Genomic DNA, 18,918 nt, shown 5'->3' on the forward strand with positions numbered 1-18,918 from the left:
CTCCCCTGACTTGTCTCATGTCCTTCACTCTGTTTTCTGTGCCTTTTATAAGTTAACAAGCAATGCAAAAGTACAAGTTTGAATAAGTACTAAAGCAATGATTTTTGTACCCTCAGAAAATCATAATAAGCTGGAAATAAACCTCTAGGAATAGAAGCTCTAATCATTATGATAAAGGGATAATCATTAAAACACTGAAAGCAGAACTTTAATATATCAACATTAGAAAAGATGGACTAATAGATGGACAATTAATATAGAGCATCCACAATTGGCAATTAATAATTAAAAGCCATCATGGCCATGGTTCAGCATACCACCGGGGAGGTTTGTAAAAAGCGTAGAACCAATATCGCTACAAAGACAAAACGAAATGAAAAGAAATGGCCAAAGAGAGAAGCACAGTTTTAACAGATGGAATTCCAACTAAAAAGAAAGGTAAGAAAGGGATTAAAAACTTGGACGGATGAGGAGAGGAGAAAGGAGGCTAGCAAAAGACACATTCAAAAAATATTTTTCAAAATCTTCAATCGGAAATAGTATCAAAAGTATTTCTACTGATATGAGATGATTTTAGATGGGGTTTGCATCATGTACACTATAGCTGGTTTGAATGTGGAGATGGGTATATGCACAAAAATAGTATTTCACAAAGACTGCTACTTGCATGTGGTTTACCTGTAGTTTGCACAGATTTACATTACAATACAATTTCAACAAGGAATCATTGTGGCTTACAGCAAGAAGGGTTACATTTGTGGTAAGATGATATTGAGAAACAAGATTAGTATTGTCAGATTAGTTAGGAGAAGGCTGTCTGTGAGATGAAAAGGTGGGAAGAAGTTGAGTCTACTGGGGAAAGAGATCTATGTTTTTAGTGTTTTCCTGAACTGGCAATATGTATGTAGTTGTCGCAAATAGACAGGTAGACTGTTCCAGATATGTGGTCCCAGGAATTCATAGGTGGAGTCGAACATCCTCTTCCTCCGCACTCCTTGTTAAAGTGCTATATGGTCCTTGAGTTAAGGAAGGTGTGTGAGACCAGAATGCTGGTCACTAGTCGGCCAGAGTTTTCTCCAAAGATGGATTTGTGAATCAAAATTACTAACTTATAGTAGATTCTTTTTTTCACCGGCAGCCGATGTAGCTTGAGTAGCAGTGGGCTAGCCCTCTTGAAGCGGTATGATTGGAAGATCAGCCTTGTCACTGTGTTTTGGAGCACCTTCAGGCATTTTAGTTCTTTCTCCCTTGTTCTGTAGTATACGAGTTGCAGTAGTCTAGATGGGGCAGTAAGATGGCTTGCGCCACCTTCCTAAAGCTGCTTTGAGACAGGGTCGATCTGATTGATTTTAGTTATCTCAATCTGAAGAAAAATTTATTTGCCAGATAAGTGATATGGCATTTGAATGATGAGATGAATCTAGTGTAACTCCTAGCTCCTCTGCAGAATTCATTATCTCAAGCGTCTCACCTGTAGGTACCACTAGTTCCTTGCAAGGCAGCTGACTGTAGTCGCTGAACCAGAGTACCTTGGTCTTTTGTTTGTTGATTTTAAGGAAGTTGCTATGGGCCCAGGTATTCAGGCTTTCAACAGCAGCTTTAATGAGGTGCAAAGTGTCTTCCAGGGAGTCTTTGGCAGCACAGGGTAAAAAAATATCTATGGCAAAAAAACACAGCAATACTTTTCATGATCGTCCGTGCCGTGACCTAAAAAAATACGATAAACCTGATGTTTCTCAACTGCCATTAGCTCAATCTTTGGCAGATTATTATTAGGGAAAATTTCAAATATTAGATCTTCTCTTCACTCTCCAGTTCATTTAAACACTGTAACCTCATCTTCCCTAAACTTCACATTATCCAACACATTGTGCTCAAAATGTTTTAAGTTTAGGATTCTGTCACTAATGGAGATATAACAAACCATTAACACTGAATACTAAAGGTTCTTGTGCTGAAGTTTTCCCCCCTAATATTATGAAGCGTTACTTTCCAATTTCATTCAAACTAATTTCACTACTAGTACCGTACCTAAACAATGGAAAGAAACTACTGTTTTACCTACAATTAAAGACAACAAAGTCAGTGCAGCTGAGACTTCCAGCTATCGCCCTATTTCTAATAATATCTCTTTTCTAGCCAAACTTACAGAAAAGATTGTTTCCATCCAACTTTCCAACTTTATTGAACAAACTAACGTCCTTCACCCTAATCAGACAGGTTTCCGTAAACATCATTCAACAGAACTGTCTTTGATTTGGTTGACCACCAATGTTATTTACCACCTGGATCATCATAAATCAGTACTACTTATTTCACTGGATTTATCGTCAGCCTTCGATACTATAGACCAGTGGTTCCCAAACCTGTCCTGGGGGACCCCCAGCCAGTCAGGTTTTCAAGATAACCCTAATGAATATGCATGAGAGAGATTTGCATACCTGTATATGCAAATCTCTCTCATGCATATTCATTAGGGATATCTTGAAAACCTAACTGGCTGGGGGTCCCCCAGGACAGGTTTGGGAACCACTGCTATAGACCATCAATTGTTAATTCACAGGCTTCAGGATATAGGGATCACTGATCAAGTTTTAGATTGGTTTACATCATACCTTAAAGATCGCTCTTCAAAAGTTCTATTTAATGGTACCTCTTCTAACACTTTCTCTAATAATTTTGGAATCTCTCAAGGTTCCATTCTTTCTCCTATGTTGTTCAATATTTTCCTTGCACCTCTTATTACATTAGGACAATCCATTGGGTTCTCAATTTTTGCTTACGCGGATGATATCCAACTTGTTCACCCTGTCAATCTTGAAGATCCTACCAACATCTTAGCCGTTAATCAGAAATTGGAACAAATCAGTGACTGGCCAAGCTCAAATATGCTAGCTCTCAACATTAGTAAAACTAAAGTTATGATCTTTCTGGTTAAGGGAGGCCTTACTCTATCCTGTCCCATAAGTCTAAAATCTGTTTCTATTCAGCCGGTCACTTCCATTAAGCTTCTTAGTGTAATCCTAGAAAATTCACATTTCATGAACAAATAAGCTCAATAGTTAGAAATTGTTTTCACCGTCTCCGAATGAGATCTCTTTCCACATTACTAGATCCATCATCATTAAATATTCTCATTCACTCTCTAGTCATTTCATGCTTGGACTATAGTAATTCATTGTATAAAGGAATTACAAAGAAAGAAAAAACACCTTCAAATTATCCAAAACACTGCTATAAAAATTAGTTCAAAAGCACGTAAATACGATCATGTTACACCCCTTCTGATCAAGGCACACTGGCTCCCCATTGAGTGCCGTATTATTTATAAAATAATGTTACTAGCCTTTAAGACAAAAATAACCAGTCAACCAGAAGTCATTAACAGGCTATTAATCCCTCACACTACTCATCGTACTTTACGTTCTTCAAATCAAAACCTATTAGCTATCCCTTCACTTAGATATATTAACACTATGCGTACTAGCATTTTTTTCAGTTACAGCCCCTACTATCTGGAATTCCGTACCAAACCATATAAGAGAAATTATATCCCTTGATAAATTTAAAAGTAGCTTAAAGACCTTTCTTTTGAAAGATGCATATGAGATTTCATAGTCCTTTTAAGGAAGGTGATGGAAACTTGTTCTCTTCCATTTGCCTTGTATTTGAGATTACTTGCCTGCTTTTCCCTTTCCTCTTGTTTTTATCCTCTTCCCAGCCTTTCCTATTTCAATTTTGTATTTCTGCCCGGTCACCTTTTGTACCAGTATGTCATTGTTTGTCAATGTATCAGTATGTTAATATTATTTTAATGAAATTTGGTTTTAATATATATTTTTATAATTACTTGTTTTTTTTATATATACTATATAATTTCGCTTTGAATTTTGATAAGGCGGTATATAAAATTTTAAATAAACCTGAAACCTGAAAATGTTGACTGCCTAGGAGAAAATGTGTGACTGAGGGAAGGGGAGATTGTTGCCCACTGCACTTAGGTTGATGTTGAATAGGGAGGGAGAGAGCGGGGAACCTTGTGGGATCCCACAGGGAGGGGTATTCAACACTGGGATCTTTGGCCACTGTTCCACACCTCATAGTTCCTGTTTTTCAAGAACTGTGAGAACCAGCTGAGAACTGTTCCTTGTGTACCTAGTTCATCCAATCTCCGGAGTAAGAGTGAGTGGTTCACAGTGTTGAATTGCATCATGATTGACTGTTTACCCTTATTCAGGTAGTATTTGGCTGTTGAGGTTAGTTCCAGCAGTAGTTTTTCAGTTCTGTGCAATCCATCCCACTGGTTAATGAAGTTGGAGAGCTGTAAGCTAATGCAGAATTCCAACAGTTTTGCTGACCAGAGTATTCCAACTATGGGTCTGAAGCTCTCGATCCTAGCTAAGTCTAGACCTTGAGCTTTCGGTATGGTGTCAGTGTAATTACCGATATTGCATTGGGTTAAATGCTGTTGCACAAGCATGTTGACCAGGTTTGTTAGTCAGAGATTTGAAGGGTATGTGGTTTGGGTAGATCTATGAAGTATGGGTGTACAAGGGGATGCTGAAAAGTTCTCAGCCCAGCCAACAAAGTTGGAGCAGTCAGAGTATTTTTGTAAGGGTTACAGAAACTTCAGACACAATGTGGCAAATGTAGGGGGTGAATATGTGGAATAACTTGTAAGTTTCATGGCTCTACATCATTCCTTTCTTAGTTGGGCTGAGAGCTTTTCAGCACCACTTCATATTCCTTATTTTACAATAGAAATTTCCTCTTCTGCATTTACCGTATATACTCAAATATAAACCTGGATTTTGGGGCCAAAAAGTTGGCCCAAAAATGGGGGTCCTGGTTTATATTCGGGTCAGTGCCCCCACCCAGAATTTTTTAAGGCTGCCGTGGCCAGGCTTTGCCCCCCTCCTCCTCCATGCCCTATCTTCCTACCTTTGCCGATCTGGTGGAGGTGCAGTGGGTCTTCTGCCGATCGTTGGTGGAGGTGCAGCGGGCAGGAGCAAGCTTTCTGAACTCCTGCCCCGCTGCTAACCGGCTGCATGGATCTACTTGGTCCATCTCAGTGGCAGAGCATTAGCACGATTTGGCGATGCTTCTCGCTGCTGAGCGGCTTCCTTACTGGCTCCCGCAAATTCTCGTGGGGGTGAAAGCAAAGAAGGCCAATTTTGCAATGTGCAAGTCTGCAAATATGTGAACATAGTGGCACAAATGGCAAATAGCAGTCACAATTTGCTTACCTGGAAGTATGCAAAATCACAAATACTGGATGCACAAATAGCGAGAACACACTTGAAAGTGCTTCCTCTTTCCCTCCCCTGCAGCACCTGTACATTCTGACTGCCGGTTTCCCCAGTAACTGTTCCATGCAGCTGTAAAGTAAAAAAACCAAAAACAACATTTTATTTTACTTTCTACCTTTATTTGGGAAACTTGGGGTTTTCGAGGTTTCCTGCACAATGCCAGTCCTCATCTTCTCCAGCTTGCACAGCTGGGACTGGCTTGCTGAGTCACAATATATGTGATTGAGGAGGGAAAGTGTGCTTACCTCTTTACTATTCAAAACCACCTCCGACAATAAAAGCTTTTGAAGTTATTAATTAGTCTCTCTCGGATGTGCAGTTTTCAGAAAACCAGCATTTACACATTAGTGCAGTTATTTACATCTGCAGGTAGTAAAATTTAATGCTGACATGTATGAATGCCTGCATTCACATAGCAGTGATTCATTTCTTCTGCTGGTGCTAGCCCCAAGCTTCTCTTTGCCATGTTCCGCTAGACAGGAAACAGGAAGTGACATCAATGAGGGCGGCACACAGCAGAAAGAAGGTTGGTGCTGGCAGCAAAAATGAATTGTTGTTGGTGCTCCCTGTTAGAATACCAGGGAGAGATGGGGATTCGGAGATAGGAGGGCAGATGCCAGAAGGCCATAGAGTTCAGAGAAGGAGAGAGGGCAGTGTTGTGCTTTCCCTGGATAGGTCTGAGCCAAGAATAAGGTGACCATACGTCCTGTTTTCAACGTGACAGTCCCATTATTGGACCAACCGTCCCGTTGTCCCGAGCCACTGCTTCGGGATGCCGAAATGTCCCGTTTTCAGGGACAGCTTCCCGAAGCTGTGTGCGGGGACAAGGGGACAGTCAGTCTAGCGCCAAACCTCCGCAGTGTTCTCTGCACCTGCTTGCTGCCGCTGATGTTTCTTCCCGGGCTGACTCCACCATTCAAATTGAACCCACACTCTGGGGCTCTAACGTGTGCATGCTGGCTTCCCTTCTCTTCCGTCCAAAACCGGAAGTTACGTCCCGGGGGGGAAGAGAAAAGAAGGGAAGCCGGCACGCACACGTTAGAGCCTCAGAGCAGGAGTTCACTACAGGCAGCGACGGAGGGAAGCTAAGGGAGACACGGAGGGAAGCTTACAACTTGCCTCGGGCCTTCCTCGCTGCAGGGTCCGACTCCTGCCTACTTTCTGTTTCCCTGAAGGCAGGACCCGGCAACGAGGAAGGCCCGAGGCAAGTTGTAAGCTTCCCTCCGTCGCTGACCTTTAGAAAATAGGTCAGCGATGGAGGGAAGCTTGCGACTGCCGTTGGGAAGGATGAGAAGAGAAATGATGCTGCTGCATCCAAGGGAGGAGGGGGGAATAGAAAAGCTGCGGCAACCAAGGGGGGAGAGGGGAAGAGAAAAGCTGCTACTGCACCCAATTGGGGAGGGGATAGGGTAAAAGAGAAGTGCTGCTGCTGCACCCAAAGGGGGGAGAGGGGAAGAGAAAAGCTGCTGCTGCTGCACTCAAGGGAGGGGAGGGGGGAATAGAAAAGCTGCTGCTGCTGCACCCAAGGGGGGAGGGGGGAAAGAAAAGCTTCTGCACCCAAGGGGGGAAGAGAAAAGCTGCGGCTGCACCCATTTGGGGAGGGGATAGTGGAAGGGAAGTGTTGTTGCTGCACCCAATTGGGGAGAGAGAGGGGAGAAGAAAGACCAGGGAAGGGAGAGGAGAAGAAAGAGATCCCAAGACCATGGGAGAGAGGGAAAGGAAAGGAGCTACTAGACCATGGAGGGGGGAAATATGTAAGGGTATATGAAGGGAGGAGACAGATGCCAGACCAGGAGTAAGGAAGGAGAGAAAGGAAGAAGAGATGCTAGATAATGTAGTGGAAATGGGAGATGGAAAGAGAGGAGAGAGATGTGAAGGAGATAGAGATGCCAGACCATGGGGTGGAGTGGGAAGGAAGGAAAGTAGAAGAGAGATGCCAGAGCATAGAGGAGGGGGTGGAGACAAAGGTTGGAAGGCAGTGAGGGGGACATAGGAAGGAAGCACGGAGGGCACTAAGGATATAGGAAGAGGCACTAAGGACATAGGAAGGAGGCACTGAAGGCACTGAGGACATAGGAAGGAAGGAGGGAGGGAATAGAAAGGGACAACTATTGGGCCTGAGTGCAGAAAGAAAGACATGAAAGAAAGGATACACACTCAGGAGGAAACGCAACAAGAGACTCATGAAATCACCAGACAGCAAAGGTAGGAAAAATGATTTTATTTTCAATTTAGTTATCAAAATGTGTCTGTTTTGAGAATTTATATCTGTACTATATTTGTCTATTTTTCTATAGTTACTGAGGTGACATTGCATAATTTAAAGTCATCTGCCTTGACATCTTTGAAAACCCCACAAATATAAGTGATAATTAACATTTTCTCTGCGTATAGTATGCTTTGTGGTTTTTAAAAAATTTTATGGTTACCATTATGAATTAATAAGATATTATGTGCACATGAAAAATGAATGGAAGAAATTGGGGGCGGAGCTGGGGCGGGGCTAGGGCAGGATTGGGAGTGTGGCTAGGGCGGGGTTGGGGCGGGACTGAATATTAATAGATGTCCCGTTTTGATGAAAAAAATAAATGGTCACGTTAGCCAAGAATGAATGGGCTGGGCAGGTGGTGCCACTGGGCAGAATACTTTAAGTTATATACCCGCTGCACCTAGGCTCTCACAGTAGTAGTTCTAAATGTTAGGCACATAAATACCCTATTATGCTACTACTGTACTCTGTAAAGGACAGTAGATACCCACTTTTCTTTATAGAATAGGCTCTTACCTAGAGGCCAACCAAAATGGCTTTGTTCCGGTTTGGCCAAAATCAAAACGGCTGCAAAACTGTCTAAAAAGCTTTGGGCTGAAACCAAAACTACAGCCAAAATTAATCTCCCAGTCTCAGTCAAAACTAAAACTGAAAACTCAAGTTTGATTGTGTGAATGTGAATGAGTGAGGTCCACTGGGAGTTGTCAAAGGTTACATTCTGGATCCTTCTGCTAAACCCACTGTATCCATGCCAGAATATAATTTGAATAATGAAAGAATTACCTCCAAGCAAAATAGTCACCACACACATAGACCACAGCTAATGAAAACTGAAACTAAAAGCCACCATACTTTTACAGTGGCTGACTTTGTACCACATTTGGAGTGACAGCTAATGCCATATCTCCACAGAGAAGTTAAATCCTGAGGAGCTGATCATCCCAAATTTACAGACTGAAATTTCTGCTAAAATTTTCTATCAAAAGCATTTATTTGGACCACTCTGTTTACCATATACTCTATTGAGCAAGATCATAACTTTATTACTTGCAATTCAATCACAGTTCTCCCCCAAGACTATATTTATGTGGGTCAGTGTTGAAATAATTCAGTCTGCATTGGTTTATAAACATCAGCTGGAGTAGTCTAGTGGTCAGTGTTCTCTCTAAGCGGGCGGGTGTTGTGAGCAAACTTTTTTCACCGTGAGCCAAAAATATCGGGCGCCAGCAAGTTATGAGCCAACTCGCCCGATTCTCCTCTCGCCGCCCTGCCATCTGCCGTACGCCTCTTCCGATTGTGCGCTGTGACGAGAAACGTGTGCGCTGCGATGTAATATTTTGTGCGCCAGCGCAGCTTAGCGGGAACACTGGTTCAAATGGTTTTATTTATTTCCCCAAATTTATTTTTGTTATACGCATTGAAAATATTTGATATTGCGTTTAAATCAAAATCTCAATAAACTTGAAACGAGTGCCCGTGAGATTGTGGGAGGGTTAAATACTCAAAACTTAGAAGTTTTTGCTACACCAGCTTTCTGGTATCTTTACATACAGTGGCGTACCTAGCATATGTAACATCCGGGGCCCATCATTTTTTGGCACCCCCCCCCATCTGTAAGAAAAACATGATTTTTAGTAACAAACCACACGTCACACATGAGTACCTAGGAAAAGGCAGCATCTTACATATTGCAGTGAGCAGTACATCAATACACCCATTGTAAAACTAAACAAGCCAGACCAGCACAGATCAATCTTAAACTCTCACTGGCTACCCATACAAGCACGAATCCAATTCAAATTCTACTGCCTGATATTCAAAGCATTACACGGCTCTTCCCCCTCCTATCTAAACAACCGCTTAAACCAAATCTCCACCTCAAGACACAGAAGAACCTCGAATCCTTTCGCCTTCCCCCCACTCAAAGGCACACATCGCAAGAAAATGTTTGACAACCTTCTGGCAACACAAGCAGCAAAAATCAACCATTCCATCTCCAATCTTATGACAATATCAGACAACTTCAAAACATTCAGAAAAGAAATCAAAACCCTGCTTTTCAAAAAATTCATCCAAATATCTTAACCCCTTAATCTTTTACCTCCAGAAGATTCACCTACCTTCAGATAACCTTCCCCCAAATTACCCACCTTAACACCGTCCAATTAAACAAATACCATAAATAGATTGTAACCTACCCTCTCTAACTGCATTCCATATGTATTTTTCATACAGTTCTTCACTGTCAGTTTAATTTCCATCCTATAAATTCACATAGAATTTTTCTTTTTTCAACCATCTTTATTTTCTCTTCTTTATTAATTTCCAGGTACTTTAGTTAGATTGTGAGCCTTCGGGACAGTAAGGGAATTTTTAAGTACCTTCTTACTTCTCATTTATAATCTTAATGTATATTTTCTTCAAACCGCTTAGAACCTAACGGATGTAGCGGTATATAAGAAATAAATTACATTACATTACATTACATCAATCCTACACCGTCAATCCTAACAGAAAACACACAGAACACAGAAAACACCTTCGCCTAGTAAGGAATATGTAATCACAAACTAACCCCTCCCTCTTTTACAAAACTGTAGTGTGGATTTTAGCTACGGAGGTAACAGCTCTGATGCTCATAAAATTCTGAGCATCAGAGCTGCTACCACCAAGGCTGGTGCTAAAAACGCTTCACAGTTTTGTAAAAGGGGGGATAAAATAAAAATACATAGACAAAGGTTAAATTGAACCAGCAAGAAGCTGGACTCTGCATACAATGCTTCACAGAAACAGTGACACATGTCTCCTAAAGCAATAAATAAATAGAAATTTTTTTCTACCTTTGTCTTCTGTGGTTTCTCCTTTCCTCATCTTCTTGTAACTCTCTTCCTTCCATCCACTGTCTGCCGTCTCTCTTCCCCTATATGGCATCTTCTCTCCTTCTATGCCCCTTCCAGAAACTGTATGCCTCCCCCTTCCATCTCTCCTTTCACCCCATTGGTCTGGCATCTCTCTCCTCGCCTTCCCTCTCCCACACCTCTCCTCATAGTCTGGTATCTCCCCTTCCCTGATTCTCTGGCATCTCTCTCCTTTCCTTTTCTTCCATCTTTCGCTCCCCCTCCATGCTCTCACATCTCCCCCTTCCTTTTCCCTTAGACTGGCATACCTTCCTCCTACGCTCCAAGCCCTGGCATCTCCTTTAATTCCCTCCCTCATCTTCCTTCTCCCTCCAGCTGGGTACCGCAACACTCTTCCCTGCAGCTCTGCACTTCCCCACAATTGCCATGCTTCGGTTCCTCTTCTTCCTTCCTTCCTCCCCCCCCCCCCCCGCGGGACCCTGCGGCACCATCAACTCTTACTCCCTCTAATGTCGGCCCTGCAGCTCCAGACTTCCTCGCACCTTCTCCCCTCCCCCTTTGGATCGCTATTATTTTAAATGTTATAGCCGCGGAGCTGTATCCATCAGTGGAGATGTCTAACCTCGGCCTGCCCCGGAACTCTTACTGCAACAGTGACTTCCTGTTCCTGCCTAGACGGGCGGCTGCTGCAGTAAGAGTTCCGGGGCAGGCCGAGGTTAGACATCTCCACTGATGGATACAGCTCCGCGGCTATAACATTTAAAATAATAGCGATCCAAAGGGGGAGGGGAGAAGGTGCGAGGAAGTCTGGAGCTGCAGGGCCGACATTAGAGGGAATAAGAGTTGATGGTGCCGCAGGGTCCCGCAGGGGGGGGGGGGGAGGAAGGAAGGAAGAAGAGGAACCGAAGCATGGCAATTGTGGGGAAGTGCAGAGCTGCAGGAGCTGTTATAGCCGCGGAGCTGTATCCATCAGTGGAGATGTCTAACCTCGGCCTGCCCCGGAACTCTTACTGCAGCAGCCGCCCGTCTAGGCAGGAACAGGAAGTCACTGTTGCAGTAAGAGTTCCGGGGCAGGCCGAGGTTAGACATCTCCACTGATGGATACAGCTCCGCGGCTATAACATTTAAAATAATAGCGATCCAAAGGGGGAGGGGAGAAGGTGCGAGGAAGTCTGGAGCTGCAGGGCCGACATTAGAGGGAGTAAGAGTTGATGGTGCCGCAGGGTCCCGCGGGGGGGGAGGAAGGAAGGAAGAAGAGGAACCGAAGCATGGCAATTGTGGGGAAGTGCAATCCCCCCAATGCGTCCCCTTACCTTACCTCCCCTTACCTTTGCGACGCGTGTGTGCGCTGTGAAGAGAAACTTGTGCGCTGCGATGTAATATTTTGTGCGCGAGCGCAGGCCAGCGCAGCTTAGCGGGAACACTGCTAGTGGTGTAATCAGATCAGAAGCAATGTCCTAGTGGTGGCAGCCATTTTGAGAGCAGAATCAGAATGAGTGGGAGTAACTGGGGATTGCTCCTGCCCCACTCCAATCCTTGATCACCAGGGATTGTAAAATAGACCCAGAGGGGCCTATGGGTGTGGGGGGTAGGGAGGGTCTAGAAGAAGGGACAACTCTTGTTTGGAAGAGGAGGGAGGGAGCAAATGGGACAAAGCACATATTTTCAGTTTCTAACAACAACACGTGGTCATTTTTGGCCAAAACTAAAAACATGGATGCCAAAATAACCTTTCAGGCAAAACCGAGACTGCATAAAAAGGTTTTGACACCAAAATTTGGCAGGCCACTACTCTTACTGCATACCTTCTGGATGCCTAATTAGAGGTGCCCAGTGACAGAATAATCCCCATAGTGGTGATTTTCAGCTGCTATTTGGATAGTTATTCAGTGTAAGTTCGACCTTTTTGCTAGCCTAATTTTACCTGCCATGTTGATGTCTATTAATAGAGTTAGGTGGAATGCCTACATTCCACCTTTGCTCCACTCCAGCTATCAGGGCACTCTTAAGAATTTTAAGCAGCACTGTCTGCATAGAGTTGCTGAACAGCCAGTGGATAAAACCCTGATAGCACATATACAGGTTTTGGTCACCACTCTCCAGATAACTGCTTTAAAATATGGGATTATGTTTTGGTAATTGTATTCTGTTGTATAACAGGATCTGTAAATGCCTGGAGCCTCTGAGAGGATGTGTCTCTAAACTGAAGAATATATTTAATCCCAGTTGTGCTGTAGTGGAGAAGGGCCTGGAACACTGGTGTAGCAAAGGGGGAAGGTGATGGTGGTGAAACTTATTATTTTCTCTCCCAATCCCCTTGATGACTCCTACGCTTGAGCCAATTAGGGCCTTAGGCCCCTCCCCGTGCATCACATGATGCACCGGGTTGGGGCCTAAGGCCTGCATTGCGCAAAAGCAGGCCAGAGGAGCAGGAGGGTTTGACTGGGCACACCTCCTGCTCCTGACTTAAAGGGGCAGGGGGCCAACGGGGGATCGGGGCCCAATGGCAGGAGGGAGTGGACATCCCTCCTGCCATATTTTTTTTTTGGGGGGGGGTATTTGCAGGCAGGAGGGCATCCCTCCTGCTGTTTTATTTTTTTTTGGGGGGGGCAGGCAGGCACCTTCAAGGGCAGGAGGGAGTGAGCATCCCTCCTGCCTTTTTCTTCAGGGTGGAGGAGGAATGGCTTTCATGGCTGGAGGGAGTGGGCATCCCTCCTGCCATCTTTTTTGGGGTTCGGGTGGATCGCCGCAATTGTTAGGGGAGGGTGGGGCACACGATTGTCGGCAGGTATACAGCAATCGGGTTTTAGGATCGTAAAACCCTATACAAAATAGCCAAGCAAATGTAAGTGAATCAATCGCTTGACTATTTTGCATGAGGTTTTACTAATTTGCATGGCTGGATCGGAAAATGGGCGATCGAAGGGGAAAACACGCGGTGGGCCATTTGTGAATCGGGTCGATTAGCAGCGAAAACAGGTTTAGCGACGATCACTGACTTTTGTAATCTGGGCCATAGTTCGGGGAGCAGTAATCAGTATACCCCCAACAGGTAGAGAGAATGGCAGAGAGATGCCAGGCTGCTCTGTATAGAGCACAGGTCTCAAAGTCCCTCCTTGAGGGCCGCAATCCAGTCGGGTTTTCAGGATTTCCCCAATGAATATGCATGAGATCTACGTGCATGCACTGCTTTCAATGCATATTCATTGGGGAAATCCTGAAAACCCGACTGGATTGCGGCCCTCAAGGAGGGACTTTGAGATCCCTGGATAGAGTATGGTTATCTCTTATAAGTGCTATCTGGTGTAGGATGAGTTTTCAGACTCACATAATAAATGTTCAGTAGTCTCTGAGAAAAAGCTGAAATAGGTCTTTTTAATTGCGCCATTGCAACGTCCCATTGTAACACCAGTTAAAGCAGGTCAGTTGGTCTCGGAGTAAAACAAGATCGGTGGCGAAGCATGTGTTGAGCAACTTCCAGAGGCAGAAAGCTTGTTTTGAGGAGAACAGAGCTGATCTTATAGCAGGGGGATGCTACTGCAGATAAGAGCAGGGAGAGAGCTTCTCATGGATCATCATGCATAATTCAGCACTAGATGGCGGCTTAGATAAAAACGCCATTGTGTTCAGCTTTAGTATTCCTCAAGGGGGAATCCTCTTTTTTTTTTTCAAACCTGGGAGAGCTATTGCCACAGTTGTTGCACTACACCAGTTACAGAAAAATAACAATCGCTTCGTGAACAATGCATTCGTTAAACTGACGTCTGAGAAGATCCTTAAGCAATGAGTGATCCACGCTTACTTATAAAAGGTACAGTATATTCTGCCTGTAAACTACACAACCTGCTTGTTCCCTGGTTTAAAAAAAAAAAAAAAAAAGTGGTAGTGCAGTCTCAAACCCGCGGCCTGCCAGGTACTATTTTGAGGCCCTCAGTATGTTTATCATAACCACAAAAGTAAAATAAAACAGTTTCTTGATCATATGTCTCTTTAGCTATAAATGACAATATTCTTATTAAGACTTAGCCAAAAGGAAAGATTTATAAACTATAAAGAGTTTTACCTCAGGCAAAATTGTCATTTCTTTAATAAGACAGTAACTATTTTTTCTGAGGCCCTCTAAGTACCTACAAATCCAAAATGTGGCCCTGCAAAGGGTTTGAGTTGGAGACCACTGTACTGTATCTTTCTGACTTTGCCAAAAGAAATTATTTTTGTTAGGAGACACGGCAGCTTTCATCAAATAAATATGCTGGTACTTCTTGCTGTCGAAAAACAGAATTTTCTACGACCCCCAACTGGCGAGTGGCCGATCCCCGCTGGTCCAGCACGGCTTAAGGCTGTCTGTGGTCTTTCTCCGAGCCGAACAAGGTGAGAGCTCGGTCAGGCTGGGGAAATGCTGCCAAAGGAGCCGGTTAACAACTGTCATTGCAGGGACACAGCGAGAAGCCTTAGATTCAGCCAAGAGCTGCCTGGATGTATCTCCTAAAAAAAAATTTAAAAAAAGAGTCATTACTTTAGAGAGAGATTTAAAAAAATGATTTTCTTCTTTTGCCAATTCTGCCCTTTTTGAGGGGCATGGATCACATACAGAACTTAAATTCCCCTCAAGAGTACAGGAGTCACAAAGAAAGCTACTGTAGTTACCAAAAATAATTTTAAAAAAATTCCTTCTTAAAGGGGGGGGAGTGGATAAAAACTCAACAGATGTGAGCAAGCAAGAAAAGGGGATAGAAAAAATAAAAAAGAAGTGAGAGTGCCCTGGATCTTGCTGAGCCTGCCTTCAGTTTTGTCCTCCTGCCTTCCCCCCCCCCCCCCCCCCGTACCTCGCTCCTTCCCCTCCCAGGCACTCTCCACACTTTCTCGGACCTCTGGCTTTGTTATTCCGCATGTCTGATTAGGAGGAAGCTGATTGGCTGGCTGCCTGCTGAAAGGGATTCCATTCAGCCCCCCACACGCCCCCCTCGGTCAGGAAGCGTGAGCAGGGCTAATGGAAGCTGATCGGCAGAGCTGAAGGGTTAGCCCGGGGACTGGATGTGACAGCAGGCAGAGAGGGGTACTGAGCAGCTCATCCAGGGTCCGATTCGGTTTCCGGCAAGGATCAAAGCATGGAGTGCTGCTGTTGGGCAACTGCCGGCCCCCTGCTGCTTGCGATTTTCCTGCTCCTGGTAAACATCTCTTTACATTTTTTTTTTTAAAAGTCAGTGACTAGTTTTGTTTTGCAGAGTCAGGATCAGGTAAAGAAGGGAGCTGGTGTTTGCAATTAATGTCTCACATGCTTTTAAAAGCCGGTAGTGTTTGAAATAGACTGCAGGTACATGTGAGCATATGTAGGGGTGATATGTGTGTGACCTCAAAAATACTGTATTGAATGCATGGAATTTGCAGCTTGTATAAAACCTATGACACATTCCTGTTCTTGGAAACAGTGTCATTTCCCCCCCACCACCACCTTTATTTTTTTCTTGGCCAAACAGCTAACAAGTTTGTGCAGCTTGTCCACCACATGAAAGAACTATAATCATCTGCAGATTATTTAAAAAGTTACCCAACTTGCATGTACTAGAGCTTTTGGAAACTAATCGTTATGCTTACAAGTCTCAAGTGACTTGTATATGTTAAAACGTAGGAGAACTTGGTCTGTATTTTATTAACACAAGTAAGTTCTCTGAATTTTTCTTCCCAATCTGTATGAAAAGATGCTCTCTTTCTGCCTTACTGTAATTGAACTGTACTAAATGCCCCATGGCGTTTTATTATATATTTTTCTACGGAGACAACATTTTTAAATGTATAGAGGGCATATTTTCATAGTTAAAGCACTGGGTGGACTCGTATGGAATCAGACACCACCATGGTCTTAAGCGTTTGTCTTAAATGTTCATTTAAGAACCCCCTTCACACATTTTCCTGGCTTGCAGGTAAATTATTCAGCGCCTTACAATGGATGCTGTTCACTTAATCCACTCTCTATAGAATACAGTAGTGAAAGCATGCCAGCAATTCGTTCTTGTGCTCTGCCCTTACAGTAAATTGATTCTAGTATTCAAAGTCCCTTGTACCAAAGTTCAAATTTTTGTGATATGCACTGTGCATCTCTAAAGATATATTTTGTATATTAAATGTAATTGCTTTAGTTCATGGTAGATCCCTAAACTTGGCTGTGAAGCCACATCCCCTTAACTATATGGTAAGTCCTTCTGTGGTGCTGTACTCTTGGAAAAGAGACAGCCGAAGGGAGATCTGATTGAAGTCTACAAGATCCTGAGTGGTGTAGAACGGGGTACAAGTTGATCAGTTTTTTACTCCATCAAAAATTACAAAGACTAGGGGACACTCCATTAATGAAGTTGCAGGGAGATACTTTTAAAACCAATAGGAGGAAATATTTTTTTCATTCGGAGAATAGTTAAACTCTGGAACACATTGCCAGAGGATGTAGTAAGAGCGGTTAATGTAGCTGGTTTTAAAAAAAGTTTAGACAAGTTTCTGGAGGAAAAGTTCATAGAGCTAGATGCTTTAAAAAGGGGAGGTAATACCGCAGGGGCCCGCTGTGATTCGATTTTTTGGCCGATTCTAAAAGAGCGATTGAATCACAAACAAGTTTGCATGCAAATGACTTGCATGGAGGTTTGCTGTAATCCCCGTCTCTCCCGTCCCATGGATCACTGTAAGAGTGACTCTCACACAGAGCTAGCAGAGGAAACCTGAACAGCTGAGAAGCAGGGGAAGCTTCGAAGCAGCCTCCTGCCACTCACCTGTTCAAGGCAGGAAACCTTTTTTGTTTTCAATTAATACAGAGGTGCATATTACCCACACACAATATCTGTCCCCATTAAAAAAAAAAAGTCATGCCGCCCCCCCACCCCCCGACCACAGCCATCACAACCCCCCTGATGACAACCGCAGGGGGGGCATTCGATGGCAGGAGGGAGTGGACATCCATCCTTCCAATTTTGGCTGGTACGGGGTTTTTTTCGTAGTGGCAGAAGGGCATCCTTCCTGTCTCTGTCCGGGGGGGAGGGGTATTGGGACCCGCAGTTGTCTTCAGGGGGGGTGGGGGGGACTTGGTTCACTTTTTTTTTAAATGGGGCAGATATTGTGCTTGTGTAACAGACACATAGGACTCATTTTACTAAGCTGTGATAGCGTTTTTAGCGCGCGCAGAGTTTTAGTGCGCACTAAACCCGTGCTACGCGGCTAGAACTAATGCCAGCTCAATGTTGGCGTTAACATTTAGTGCGCGCACTAAAACCACTATCGAAGCTTAGTAAAAGGAGCCTATATTATCTGTGTCCATTTTAAAAAAGTATGGCATGTTATAGATAGATTATTTTGTATCAGTAGGACAGGTTAAGCGACTTATGACCAGTCGCTTTTTTTTGATCACTAAAAGCCATCACTTTTTTTTTTTTTGTGCATCGGGAAGCCATGTTAGAGCATCAATCGCTCTGCTAGTTTACATGGCATTTCAATATTAATGACCGTATTTGCATGGCCGGATCGGAGAATGAGTGATCGTGCACAAAACCGCGTGGCGAGCCATTTTGTGCATTGGGTCGGCAAATCCGATCATCGCTAAACCAGTCAAAACTGGTTTCGCAACGATCGTTAGATGATCGCTGACTTTAGTGCACCTAGCTCATAGTCTGCTATTGAGACAGACCCGGGGGAAGCCACTGCTTGCCCTGGGATTGGTAGCATGGAATGTTGCTACTATTTGGGGTTTTGCCAGGTACTTGTGGCCTGGCTTGGATACTGGGCTAGATGGACCACTGGTATGACCCAGGATGGCTATTTTTTATGTTCTTAAGTCAATTTGTGGGGCAGCAGAAACTCTTTGTAATAAATACATTTGCTGGCTCCCAGCCAGTTTGCTGCAAAGAAAGAAATACTATATTATGTTTACTTTCCATAAGCACGGTATCTGCACTGAATGATTATGAGTGTGGAACAAATATTTCTTGACAGGCTTATTACTGTGCTACCCATTCCAGCATGCACAGCATGTATTTGCGGCTGTCCAAGCAATGCATTACAAGCAATTTGATTTTCAGTTCATGCCAATGTGATGTTAGTGGTCTTGATTTCCCAGTTGCATCCTACTTTATAAGCAAGACTAAAGTCCCACAAGAAGTTCAGTCTGTCCTACAGAAATCTGGAGCCAGTTCTTAACCCGATTGGTTTTAAAGAACCTACCTACTGCTTGTCTCTCTGAATTGTTATACCCACTGACTGACTGTTTCTAAGGATAGGTTTTACTTGGTTGTGGGCCTGACCGGTTTTTTTTTCAGGGAAAGTAAAAGTACAAGTCCATTCTTATAGCAGGTAAACCAGGAGTGACTGAACCTGGCCTTAGGAAAAAAGGAGATATTAATTTTATATCTCTCTGATCAACTATCTCTTGAGAACCATGCTGTATACTGCCACAAAGAGTCATATAACTTTTGTTTTTTTATCTGGAAGATGAAAAAATATGCTA

General features: G+C 43.6%; 1 protein-coding gene across 4 annotated transcripts in view; it reads left to right on the plus strand.

Moving 5' to 3' along the window:
* Positions 1-18,918, plus strand: part of ADAMTSL1 (ADAMTS like 1) — a 1,156,072-nt gene that overhangs the window by 541,837 nt on the left and 595,317 nt on the right. Inside the window, exon 1 of one of the 4 annotated variants that reach the window (XM_033920618.1) lies at positions 15,437-15,604. The exons of the other annotated variants lie outside the window; for them this stretch is intronic. Coding sequence (XP_033776509.1) covers positions 15,545-15,604 — 60 coding nt within the window. The 5' untranslated portion in view covers positions 15,437-15,544. Of the gene's footprint in view, positions 1-15,436; positions 15,605-18,918 lie in introns of those variants that run through there. 4 annotated transcript variants of the gene reach the window in all.

Source organism: Geotrypetes seraphini, chromosome 1, assembly GCF_902459505.1.
Source record: "Geotrypetes seraphini chromosome 1, aGeoSer1.1, whole genome shotgun sequence".
NCBI classification, from domain to species: domain Eukaryota; kingdom Metazoa; phylum Chordata; class Amphibia; order Gymnophiona; family Dermophiidae; genus Geotrypetes; species Geotrypetes seraphini.